The sequence below is a fragment of the Salmo salar genome, chromosome 10 (assembly GCF_965601325.2).
Source record: "Salmo salar chromosome 10, fSalSal1, whole genome shotgun sequence".
Lineage (NCBI taxonomy): Eukaryota > Metazoa > Chordata > Actinopteri > Salmoniformes > Salmonidae > Salmo > Salmo salar.
Window position 1 is genome coordinate 45,941,451 of NC_138300.1, and position 12,958 is coordinate 45,954,408.

Genomic DNA, 12,958 nt, shown 5'->3' on the forward strand with positions numbered 1-12,958 from the left:
CTGAAACGAATACAGCGACCTCAATTCGCTGATCTAACAACAATATGAAGCCTATCCATGTGAGCTGAAGTGTTCCGTATGTCACATAAGTCCATATACTGGAAAAATGCGCAGTTTAGCGCCTCAGAATGCTGACTACACAGCGCATCACATCTTGCTGTAGTCTACTAATAAAACATAGGCAAGCAAAATCTGAGTAGGAATTTGTGGACTGGATAGATGGAAATTAAATTAACTCACATGTGCTGACATTTACATGAGACTGCCATGCTGACCACACCACTTCTTATGTGCCCAAGCGTTGAAAAATAAATGTACACATACATGTTATTCAATCATTGCATCCACACTGCTTACTCGTCAACGAGAGTCTGCATAGCCAGGCACTAAAATATACTTGATTCTATTGGTGACGCTTGGCCCGCTGCAAGCCCTGCCTCTCCCATCTCCTCGTTGTTTTTTAGCAGCATATACCCACGTGAGTGACTGAAAGGTGAACTGAGGTCCACACTCCAGTCAAATTGTTGGTGGTAATGCAACCTAAAGTTGTTTGCCAACCTCCATATAAAGTCAGAAGAAGAAGAAGCCTAATGGAGGAAAGATTACTAGAAACAAATTTGGTTTACACTCTTATCTATGGATTAATTGTCGGAGTAGAGGACCTTGTGCATTTCAGGTAAAATAAGGGAGCGGGTGCTGTAACTCTGATGAGTTCTCTCACATTATACTTCATTAGAATGCATGGTGGACTGGATACATACAGATGCTGCATCACCACAGTATGCCTATAGAGTTCTATGATAGCATATCTAATATGTTAGCAATGGCGTTCCCACTCACCACTCACAGTAGAAACCCATCAGTCTTCTATACAGTGCCTTCAGAAAGTGGCGCAGCGGTCTAAGGCACTGCATCACAGCGCTTGAGGTGTCACTACAGACCAGGGTTTGATCCCAGGTGGTGTTGCAACCTGGAGAACCTATGAGGTGGCACACAATTGCTAATCCCCCTCATGCTTGAGGTGTCACTTGACCTTGAGAAGTCAAAGACCTGAAAGGAATTTCTGAGAAAATATGTTTATTTTCCTTGGAAAATGCCAGAGTTTTGACAGCAACATGACTTCTGGACAGAAAACATTTAGTGTGTGGTGGTGGGGTAATACACAGTGTATGAAAAGCTTTGCTAATCACTCATTCACCATAATGGGCTTGTCATACTCATACTGGACCAATTACAGTTTACACCAGCGACTGTTTGCATATTGTGTTATAGAAATCTAACAGGGAGACACATCCTCCCACAAACACTGTCCAACCACACTGACCACACTCATCCATTTTCTGATACAGCCATTCAGACGTATTACACTTTCAATTGATTAAAACACTCTTTGGTCCCTTTTAATGCAGTTATAGACCAATTCATTAGAATCGTTTTACATTGTTTAGTCTTATAAGGTTATATTTGGTATAACGAAAATCAACAAAACAGTTTTAAATTGAACACAAAAACATATTTATGTAATCCAACTACCTTTGATAAAGATTAACATCTTAATCTGACTGAACTGTAAAAGTAATCCACATTATAGGGTGTGCTGTTTAGAAGACAACAATAGTCATTTCAGTTTAAATGAAAGAAAAATGAGAATTCAACAGTTAGTTAATTACCCTTACATGCAAATTAATATGCATGTGTGAATTGGAAATGTATTTTTTGAGATACCCTTGGAGAGTGGGGTCGTGGCCAGGGTCTGCCATTTTCAACGGCAACCCTGGAGCAATTAGGGTTAAGTGCCTTGCTCAAGGGCACATCAACAGATATTTCACTGTGTTGGCTCAGAGACTCGAACAAAGCAACCTTTCGGTTACTGGCCCAACGCACTAACCTCTAGGCTATCTATGTAAGAGTAATAAGAATGTAAGAGGCGAAGGTGCATGAAGATGGAGGAATTCAGGTACGACGTCATTGTTTTAGCACTACACAGAGTTTTTAAACTATGGCGCCGTATTATACAGTGCACTCCAGAGCACTGTATAATACGGGGAAAAAAGCTAATTAGGCGTTTGCGGTAAGTACATTGGGGCCATCATCTTTATGCATGTCCGGCTATTAAAGGCATACTTAGGGTTGCACAACTGCAGTCCTGCTGATTTCCATTTCTCCCTGGGGCTTCAAACTTATTATCTGGAGAGGGGAAATCAGTCTCTGGTTAACAGGTAAGGACGAAAACCGTACACTGTAGCCCTTGAGGACCGAAGGTGTGGCCCCCTGATCTATAGTTGAAGTCGGAAGTATACATACACCTTAGCCAAATACATTTAAACTCAGTTTTTCACAATTCCTGACATTTAATCCTAGTAAAAATTTGGTCAGTTAGGATCACCACTTTATTTGATGAATGTGAAATGTCAGAATAATGTTTGAGAGAATGATTTATTTCAGCTTTTATTTCTTTCATCACATTCCCAGTGGGTCAGAAGTTTACATACACTCAATTACTATTTGGTAGCATTGCCTTTAAATTGTTTAACTTGGGTCAAACGTTTCGGGTAGCCTTCCACAAGCTTCCCACAATAAGTTGGGTGATTTCTGGCCCATTCCTCCAGACAGAGCTGGTGTAACTGAGTCAGGTTTGAAAGCCTCCTTGCTCGAACATGCTTTTTCAGCTCTGCCCACACATTTTCTAAAGGATTGAGGTCAGGGACTTGTGATGGCCTCTCCAATACCTTGACTTTGTTGTCTTTAAGCCATTTTGCCACAACTTTGGAAGTATGCTTGAGGTCATTGTCCATTTGGAAGACCCATTTGCGACCAAGCTTTAACTTCCTGTCACGTTCGTCGTAGGAAGGAGACCAAAGCGCAGCGTGGGTATCGTTCCACATCTTTTATTATAATGTGAAACTTTGCAAAATAAACAATACACTACAAACAAAACACAAACCGTGACGAAAGAGGTGCAACATGCATTAACTCAAAATGATCTCCCACAAACACAGGTGGGAAAAACAACTACTTAAATATGATCCCCAATTAGAGACAACGATGACCAGCTGCCTCTAATTGAGGATCATACAAAAATCCCAACATAGAAAAAAGAAACTAGAACCAAAATAACATAAAACTAAATAAACTAGATAAACCCCCCCAGTCATGCCCTGACCTTCTCTACCATATAAAATAAGAGCTCTCTATGGTCAGGACGTGTGTCACGCCCTGACCAGGTGAACTCGGGTATATTGGGTCAGGGTGTGTCATGTTAGGTATTTTTCATTGGTTTGTGTTTGGTTTACGTTTTAGCCTTGTGTAGGCTCTAGGTGGGTTATTTCTATGTTGGGTTCTGTCGATTCCCAATCAGAGACAGCTGTCGCTAATTGTCTCTGATTGGGATCACATTTAAGTTGCTGTATTCCCCACGCTGTTTGTGGGGTGTTGTCTCTTTGTTTGAGCACGTAACGTATCTGCATTTTTTCTTGATTTTTGTGTACATGTTTAATTCCAGTGTGTTGAATAAACATGTGTTCGCTCCCAGCTGCGTTTTGGTCCGCTTCCTCGTCACCAGGCGACGAACGTTACAGAACACCCCACCTAACCAGGACCAAGCAGCGGGAGGAAAAGGAGCGCGAGAGATGGGCTCGCGAGGGGAAGGAGTTCTGGACCTGGGAGGAGATCATGTCGGGGAAAGGACCCTGGCGGAAGGATTCCCAGGTCGAGGAGGTAAAGCCAGCCGGTAGACGGAGTCGCAGGCGGCGGTCGAGGAGGCCCGGAAAACACCCCCAATAATTTTTTTTGGGGGGGCTAATGGGGTGGTCCGGAAGGGCAGAGGAAGAGCCCAGACCACTGCTCTCGTGGGGGATGACGGCGGAGGAAGAGACGAAGATGATGAGGCAGTTGATTGAGGACCTGCAGAGGGAAGATCTGGAGGAGGAACCATGGTATGCGGAGTTGCGCGCTGTGTCGCCAGTGCGCCCGCACAGCCCGGTGCGTCCGGTGGACATGCCCAGCACATGCCGTGCTAGGATGGGCATCCAGCCAGGACGAGTGGCTAAACCGGCTCCACGCTTCAGGTCACCAGTACGTGTTCACAGTCCTGTCTGGCCCGTCCCTGCTCCCCGCACCAAGTCAGTGGTGCGTGTCCCCAGTCCTGTCCCGCCCGTCCCTGCTCCCCGCACCAGGTTAGTGGTGCGTGTCCCCAGTCCTGTCCGGCCCGTTCCTGCTCCCCGCACCAGGTTAGTGGTGCGTGTCCCCAGTCCTGTCCGGCCCGTCCCTGCTCCCCGCACCAGGTTAGTGGTGCGTGTCCCTAGTCCTGTCCGGCCCGTCCCTGTTCCCCGCACCAGGTTAGTGGTGCGTGTCCCCAGTCCTGTCCGGCCCGTTCCTGCTCCCCGCACCAGGTTAGTGGTGCGTGTCCCCAGTCCTGTCCGGCCCGTCCCTGCTCCCCGCACCAGGTTAGTGGTGCGTGTCCCCAGTCCTGTCCGGCCCGTCCCTGTTTCCCGCACCAGGTTGGTGGTGCGTGTCCCCAGTCCGGCCCGGCCCGTTCCTGCTCCCCGCACCAAGTCAGTGGTGCGTGTCCCCAGTCCTGTCCGGCCCGTCCCTGCTCCCCGCACCAAGTCAGTGGTGCGTGTCCCCAGTCCTGTCCGGCCCGTCCCTGCTCCCCGCACCAGGTTAGAGGTGCGTGTCCCCAGTCCTGTCCGGCCCGTTCCTGCTCCCCGCACCAGGTTAGTGGTGCGTGTCCCCAGTCCTGTCCGGCCCGTCCCTGCTCCCCGCACCAGGTTAGTGGTGCGTGTCCCCAGTCCTGTCCGGCCCGTCCCTGTTCCCCGCACCAGGTTGGTGGTGCGTGTCCCCAGTCCGGCCCGGCACGTTCCTGCTCCCCGCACCAAGTCAGTGGTGCGTTTCCCCAGTCCTGTCCGGCCCGTCCCTGCTCCCCGCACCAAGTCAGTGGTGCGTGTCCCCAGTCCTGTCCGGCCCGTCCCTGCTCCCCGCACCAGGTTAGTGGTGCGTGTCCCCAATCCTGTTCCGGTCGACGGCTCCGCTCCGGAGCCTGAGCATGCCGCTCCACAGTGGTCCAGTCCGGGCCAGAGGGGTAGGGTTAAGGTGAAGGCGGGGGAGAGAACACGCCCGGGGCCAGAGCCTCCACCGAGGGTGAGGCGCCCACCCGGGTCCCCCCCCCTAATAGACTTAAGTTTGGTGCGCCGGGAGTACGCACCGTTGGGGGGGGGGTTCTGTCACGCCCTGACCAGGTGAACTCGGGTATATTGGGTCAGGGTGTGTCATGTTAGGTATTTTTCATTGGTTTGTGTTTGGTTTACGTTTTAGCCTTGTGTAGGCTCTAGGTGGGTTATTTCTATGTTGGGTTCTGTCGATTCCCAATCAGAGACAGCTGTCACTAATTGTCTCTGATTGGGATCACATTTAAGTTGCTGTTTTCCCCACGCTGTTTGTGGGGTGTTGTCTCTTTGTTTGAGCACGTAACGTATCTGCATTTTTTCTTGATTTTTGTGTACATGTTTAATTCCAGTGTGTTGAATAAACATGTGTTCGCTCCCAGCTGCGTTTTGGTCCGCTTCCTCGTCACCAGGCGACGAACGTTACAACGTGAGACTTCCTGACTGATGTCTTGAGATGTTGCTTCAATATATCCACATAATTTTCCTCCTCATTATGCCATTCATTTTGTGAAGTGCACCAGTCCCTCCTGCAGCAAAGCACCCCCACAACATGATGCTGCCACCCCCGTGCTTCACGGTTGGGATGGTGTTCTTTGGCTTGCAAGCATCCCCCTTTTTCCTCCAAACATAACCATGGTCATTATGGCCAAACAGTTCTATTTTTGTTTCATCAGACCAGAGGGCATATCTCCAAAAAGTACGATCTTTGTCCCCATGTGCAGTTGCAAACCGTAGTCTGGCTTTTTTATGGTGGTTTTGAAGCAGTGGCTTCTTCTTTGCTGAGCGGCCTTTCAGGTTATGTCGATTATAGGACTTGTTTTACTGTGGATATAGATACTTTTGTACCTGTTTCCTCCAGCATCTTCACAAGGTCCATTGCTGTTGTTCTGGGATTGATTTGCACTTTTCGCACCAAAGTACGTTCATCTCTAGGAGACAGAACGCGTCTCCTTCCTGAGCGGTATGACGGCTGCGTGGTCCCATGGTGGTTATACTTGCATACTATTGTTTGTACAGATGAACGTCGTACCTTCAGGCGTTTGGAAATTGCTCCCAAGGATGAACCAGACTTGTGGAGGTCTTCATTTTTTTTCTGAGGTCTTGGCTGATTTCTTTTGATTTTCCCATGATGTCAAGCAAAGAGGCACTGAGTTTGAAGGTAGGCCTTGAAATACATCCACAGGTACACCTCCAATTCACTCAAATTATGTCAATTAGCCTATCAGAAGCTTTTAAAGCCATGACATCATTTTATGGAATTTTCCAAGCTGTTTAAAGGCACAGTCAACTTAGTGTATGTAAACTTCTGACGCACCGGAATTGTGATACAGTGAATTATAAGTGAAATAATCTGTCTGTAAACAATTGTTGGAAAATATTACTTGTGTCATGCACAAAGTAGATGTCCTAACCGACTTGCCAAAATTATAGTTTGTTAATTTACAAGAAATTTGTGGAGTGGTTTAAAAACGAGTTTTAATGACTCCAACCTAAGTGTATGTAAACTACCGACTTTAACTGTATGTAGTGCATAAGATTGTATTTGCAGACATGTTTTGGTAGCAACTGCCAAGCTAAAGGGGCTCCTAAAAGCTCCTGTGCACGGCCTGCACTTCTACTGTGTCACCGCTGCTCTGCTCAGGGCAGTGGGATGTGCTGTGTGTCTGTCTCAGGTCTGCTAGGGATCTTAGTGCTGAGAAGAGAGTTGATGTAAGGCCAGATCTTGTCGGTCTCTGTGCCAGAGAAGGTGTGCAGTATGCCCTTTGACCTGGGGAGGAAAATAAGGTCACACTTTAGATGCATAGATGCATTGATACCATGTATCTTATACACATTATATTGTAATAACATAATAGTAATATTGAAACTAAATTGTAATTACTATGTAACTGATCAGTTATGTACTTTATCTGAAATGTCCATCTAAGAACGTAAAGTATGGCCAAAAACCTTAAATGAGCAATGGTGAGAGAGTACGAAGGTGGCTGCAGTATCATGGACATTAATGATAAACTGACTACACAAGATTAGACTAGACTTTACAGGGCAAGCTATTTACACAGTCCTTTTAAAAATGTGTCAGTGATTTGAAGAGTGGACGTACTTGTACAGGTCTATGACTGGCTTGGCCACGTCCTTGTAGTGCCTCAGTCTGGCCACTAGAGCCTCTGGTTGGTCATTATCATGCTGGATCAGAGGCTCTCCGCTGAGGTCATCCCTGCCCTGGAGGGACGACACAACACAGAGAGATTCTTACAGCAATGGTGTAAACTCATGAAAACTGTACACAGAGAGTTATCTCGAACCCCTCACATTCAAATTATTCAAAGATTGTACTGATCATAAACAAATACAAGAGAATCTGGTACCATATTTTCACAGCCTTCTGTAGAAACCATTGCTTAGTGCTGGGCTCTGGGAGGAACAGACAGACTAACCAGAAGTCTAAACACGTATAAAGGTGAGAAAAGGGTGACAAACTGGTGATTAAAAGGAGAGAATCACTACAGTACTTCCGGACCTGTACGCGTGGAGGGTTGAAGCCCATGTTGTAGACCCTGCCGCTGGCTGGGTGGATCCAGCGGTCACTCAGCCGGTCCTTCAGGGTCTCATAAGGGATGTTGAGGCTGATGACCAGGTCCAGGTCACAGGTACTGTTCAGAGCCTTGGCCTGGGTTAGGGTACAGGGAAACCCTGAGGGAGAGAAGAGAGGGATGAGGGCGACTGTGGGGAGGGTGCGGGTGTGTGTGTCTGACATGCGTCCCCATCAAGTATGTGTGTCTGTGTCTGTGTCTGTGTGTGTGTGTGTGTGTGTGTGTGTGTGTGTGTGTGTGTGTGTGTGTGTGTGTGTGTGTGTGTGTGTGTGTGTGTGTGAGAGAATCTCACACTGCTCCTGCACAACAACGTTGAGGAAAATATGAATTTATTTTGTGGGACATCATAAAACATCCAAACACAATGTTTTATGATTGTGATATGAAATTGGTAGACATATTGCAAACACTGTATTTATCCAACACAAACTCCTCCCTGGAAACTGGTTCTGCTGGGCCTGACCTGACTGTGAGACTAGATTAGGGTGTAAAATTGCACTAATGTTTACAGACCTTGGCCTGCTTTCAGCCAGTTTCTGGGTCAGACACAAACCTATTCAGTCAATGTTTGACATGATATCTTACACTATCTGGACGATGGTCATATTTAACAGTAAACTCAATCAGGTGTGTGTATGTGTGTGTGTGTGGTCTTACCATCCATCAGCCAGCTGTGGCGGGTCATCTCCTCCAGCCTGGGCAGTAAGAGCCGTGTCATCACATGGTCCGGCACCATCAGACCCCTCTCTATGTAGGTCTTAGCTAGAACACCAGCCTCTGTGGAGAGAGGGAGGGAGGGGAGAGAGGATGAAGAAGAAAATAAGATGATGATGATGATGATGATGATGATGATGATGGCATCCATACCTGATAAGTAAAATGCATTAATACGTTTTGAAAGATTTCTAATAAGAGAGCTGGACTTTAGGCTAGAGGCAGGTGGCCAGAGCAAACCCATCTAGGAATACCATTTATGGCTTTAAAATAATTGTCCAGTGTTTCCAGATTTCTATGAAATATGACCTATAATTACTTACAAAATGAGTGAAATATTTTTCCTCCAAAGAATTGTAATTAATTACATTAAAAAGCAACTTTTCTGTTTTGGAAAGATGTGGGCATACCCCAACAACAGAATGGTGTGGGCGTATACTGGTCATTAAAAATATTAATGCGAGTAGACCGCTGATTGGCCAGGGGACTCCCTAAAACCACACCATTTCAATACATCTATAACTGGAAGTGACTTTTCGTAGCAGGTTAGGAGAGCATTTTCGCTAACCTAACCTTAACCCTTTTCCTAACCTTGAACTAATTCTCCTAACCTGTTACATTAAGCTCATCCTCTTCAGGAGTATGACATCATACTTTGAGGAAATAGCAAGCATTTTTTTAAACAGTCTGTTTGAGATACAAGGTTGTGTTTTTTAAGTGTTTTCCCCTCCAATTTATGCTTTGGCCACAAATATGAGTAGAGGGGGACTCAACAACATTATTTGTGTATGAGTTAACAGAATATTAACTTTTAAAAATGACATTTTCACTGGACAGTTACACAACACCTAAGCGATTACCCATTCACCCTGCTTTCTTTTCCCGCTTTTTTCCCTGCTTTAGTCACAGCAGTCAGTCACGTAACTTGCATCTAAGACAGAACTCCAGACAAAACTACAGTCTCTAAACTACAGTCATCAATAATTGATTCATGTCATTGAATGACCTACTTACCAATCTGGATCACGACAATGTTGTTACAGTGGCAACAATAGAAGTACATAAAGCCAAAGCATACTATTGTTGTGTCCACAGAATTAAACGGAAGATCTCTATGGTTTTTCTATGGTTCAATACAGAGTATGATGTGTTTATACAAGTGCTACTGTAGGCCTATGTACTGTAAATAACTCCAGTATAGTAAGTCTGGAAACTGGGTTTAGTTTAGTAAGGCATGGCCTTAAAGCAGTACTGACAACTGTAATTACAAGTATACACATGTGTTTTGGGTTTGCCCTGAATGCATCACATTTCATTTGTGGGCTAAAGAGCTGGGCACACGTTCAGATTAAAATAGGCTCCATTTAATGGACTCAGAATTCAAATCAGAGAAGTTACAATCATCACTCAATATAATTTAGGAGGTATTCTGATGCAGCATTGTTATAATAGCAAGGTAATTAGGAGATAAATGTTATAACAGCTTTTCAACATCTTAAACACACTGTAACAAGTTTTTACCTGCCACAGCCTTAAACAAAGTCAACTCTTTATAGCTGGGATTTTTTTTAAACCATTTAATATGTGTATTTTAATGTGGACAATTTAGTAGGTTTGCCATCGCTTCTAATTTGAACTATTGTTTTTGTGGCTTGGATGATAGGAGTTTCCTGATTTGAGAAATGCTCCACTGTTATTGGCTACAGTCCGGCATGGTGCCAACATGGATGCCACTCTCTTCACTTTGCCTGAACTTGGGCCTCTGCTGGTGTTACAATATTATTGGAATTTACAGAAGTGAAAGCTCCAACAACAGGCTTAGGCTGCTGGGGGTGAAGGTTTAGGGTGTGGCAAATTAAATGTGTGTGTGTATATATATATATATATATGGTATATATATAAATAAGAAAACATAGAAAAAAAGGATAAAGTAAACATAGATTGATAAATTGTAAATGATAAATAGATGGTGAGTAACTTATCAAGAATAGGCCAACCTGTATTTGCAGCTATATTCTCCCGAAGAAAGTCGCCACTGGACAGATGTTTGAGGCCAAAGCTCTGCGCAATTCTTTCAGATATGGTCCCCTTCCCAGAACCTGGTGGACCCATGATCACAGCTCGGAACAGTTTGGCCATCATCCACTATAGCCTGAGACACCACGGACAGTATCTGTATCTGGAGGAGACAAAAGAAAAGCATAACATACTTTTTGCATTTTTGAAACATTGATAAGCATATTTCAATGTTGCCCATGGTGTGCGCTGTGCAACTTATCATCAAAGTCTGTGCACAGAGACTTTCTGTTCCTTTGCGTTAACAGGAACATAGTTATTAAAGTGCATTATAATTTATTATAGTTATTGTAGTGTATAATAGTATTGCAGGATCAAACAATTTCTTTACATATTGGTTACTTACGATTAATAAAGGCTAAAGAAAAACGAAACTTGCAGTTTGCAAGGTTGATAAAGAGCCTCATTCATCCAATCAGCGAGAGAAATCGAACTTCCTAGATTTATTTTCGTACAGATGTCGGATTTAAACTATGGAGAAAAACAACAGGGCAACAGTCACGCATAATGAGAGATACCTCGCGGACGCCCACAATCACTCCTCACCTCCGATTTCTGCGTGTGTCCTGCAAAAGTATGCGTTATAAAGCACGTAGTTCACTCAGACCAAGTGAGATTTTTTCCTGTTTTCAAAGGACAGTATGTTGCCTGCGTCTTTAAGAAAGGGATTCTTTCTGCGAATGGATGGAGGAGCTGAAACAACGCCCTATTTCTCAGCACCGCCCCGACACAATATCCATAAAAAATGTGCGCAGGAACTCTTGGTAATGCTTAGGAATCTGGTACCTGTAGTTTTCTATTGTGAGGGAGACATGAGGAATTCATTGTAGCAACCATATGTAAATCTATGGCTGAGACATGAGGACTAGAAGAGGATAGAATATAATGGATTAGAATAATAGAACCTGGGTCGTCTGCACGACTGCAGATCACTTTAGCTCACTGAGCTAAAGCATACAAGCATCAGTTTATGCAGCTATCACAAGTCTATAGAGCTAAGGTAAGGTCATCAATCATGTATAGGCCTAGTTTGTGTGACCCACCTCTACTAGGTCAATACACTATTACACACTATTAGGTTAAAGGATCACTGCGTTGCCAGAGAGTTTACTTCACTGTATGAAAGTCCAACTTCGTGCATTGATGTTCTATTAGAATGCAATTAAAGCTATTCAGAACTATTTGGGAGTAATATTTATTGGCACGTCTCCAGAGGGGAGAGTAGAGAGGGGGTGGGATCTTGATAATGACTGCGTAATGAATGGTATAAATCCGAATTAATGTTTCCACTCATGCGTAAGACACCTATTGACAAAACACTGTGAATCCCAAAATAGACACAATTGTTGACAGCAACAGTCAATACAGCTCGCGCGCAACGGTAATTCTCGCATTTCGGGTGTTCCTCTGAAACATTGGCCATCACACATTACTAGCCTAATCCTAGATCTGTTTGTGCTTTCGCCTACTCCATTGTCATTGTCAAGCCAAACATGACAATTTCATAAGGAGATGGCAAGAAAACAGAAACAGACTGGCACCCAGGCTACATACCATTACGCGCAGAGACACTGTCATTCCGCGCAACATTTGCAGACCAAGGAATGTAGCCTACTTGTTGCGAACCAGACGGCGGCGTCAGTGTCCTAAAGCTGTCAAATGCTGCGCATGCACAGCCTATTGTTGTCTTCAGTCAATGGAACCTGCCTAATCCATCAGACGAAAATACATTGGAAGATTATACATTTACTCACTAGCTGTTTTTTTTTGTCACATGGTTGAGAGATTTCAATAACAACAAAAAATGGCGACAATCACGTTGTTCTATGTTGGTCTTGCTGCGTCATAAAAAAATTGAAACACGGGAATGAAACGCGCAAAATGCAAGTAAGTAAGTCTAATATGTCAGATATTGTACTGCAAGTAAATATAAAAAGGTAATTGCTAATGTTAATTTGGACTACATAGTACTTGTTTTTAACTAGAAAGGGGTGTGTGTAGGCTGGGCGTTAGCGTTTGCTGCACATTAATACGGCTCAATAGAAAAGATAGCATTGCTGTTTGACATGGTCTTATTGAATATCAAAGTTATTATGGCAATTTATGTATTTTCAAATTTGTCAAATGATTGACAGTCTCTATTTACAAAGGTTTTTAAATAACCTTACTCTTGTTTTATTTAGGCTATAGAAACAGCAACAAGCAATTGAAATGTGTTGATTACATTCGATTTTCTTATAATAGTGGTCAAGTGTTTTGAAAGAAAGTACGTTTATTTAATATGATGGGCTCTTCACGATCATTGAAGGGTCTGATATGACTATTATAAGAAGTACAGTCTATCTATGGTAAGTTTTGTAGCTAGGCTATTTACATTTTTACAATTGAATTACGCAACCAATGTTATGT

The 12,958-nt window shown here is 44.1% G+C and overlaps 1 protein-coding gene across 3 annotated transcripts; it reads right to left on the reverse strand.

The window, feature by feature from the left end:
* Positions 1-4,993: 4,993 nt before the first annotated feature.
* ak4 (adenylate kinase 4) lies at positions 4,994-12,465 on the reverse strand. 3 transcript variants are annotated; one of them, XM_014123418.3, is made up of 6 exons: positions 12,104-12,465; positions 10,471-10,652; positions 8,417-8,536; positions 7,687-7,859; positions 7,270-7,388; positions 4,994-6,933 (listed from the first exon to the last, which is right to left on the reverse strand). In XM_014123418.3, exons 2-6 carry the CDS (start codon positions 10,613-10,615, stop codon positions 6,804-6,806), a joined length of 687 nt encoding a protein of 228 aa, XP_013978893.1. In that variant the 5' UTR covers positions 10,616-10,652; positions 12,104-12,465; the 3' UTR covers positions 4,994-6,803. The 3 variants fall into 3 exon arrangements, with proteins under 3 accessions (XP_013978893.1, XP_013978891.1, XP_013978892.1); XM_014123416.3 differs by lacking the exon at positions 12,104-12,465 and adding an exon at positions 11,096-11,243; XM_014123417.3 differs by lacking the exon at positions 12,104-12,465 and adding an exon at positions 10,896-11,237.
* Between the last annotated feature and the right edge of the window lie 493 nt (positions 12,466-12,958).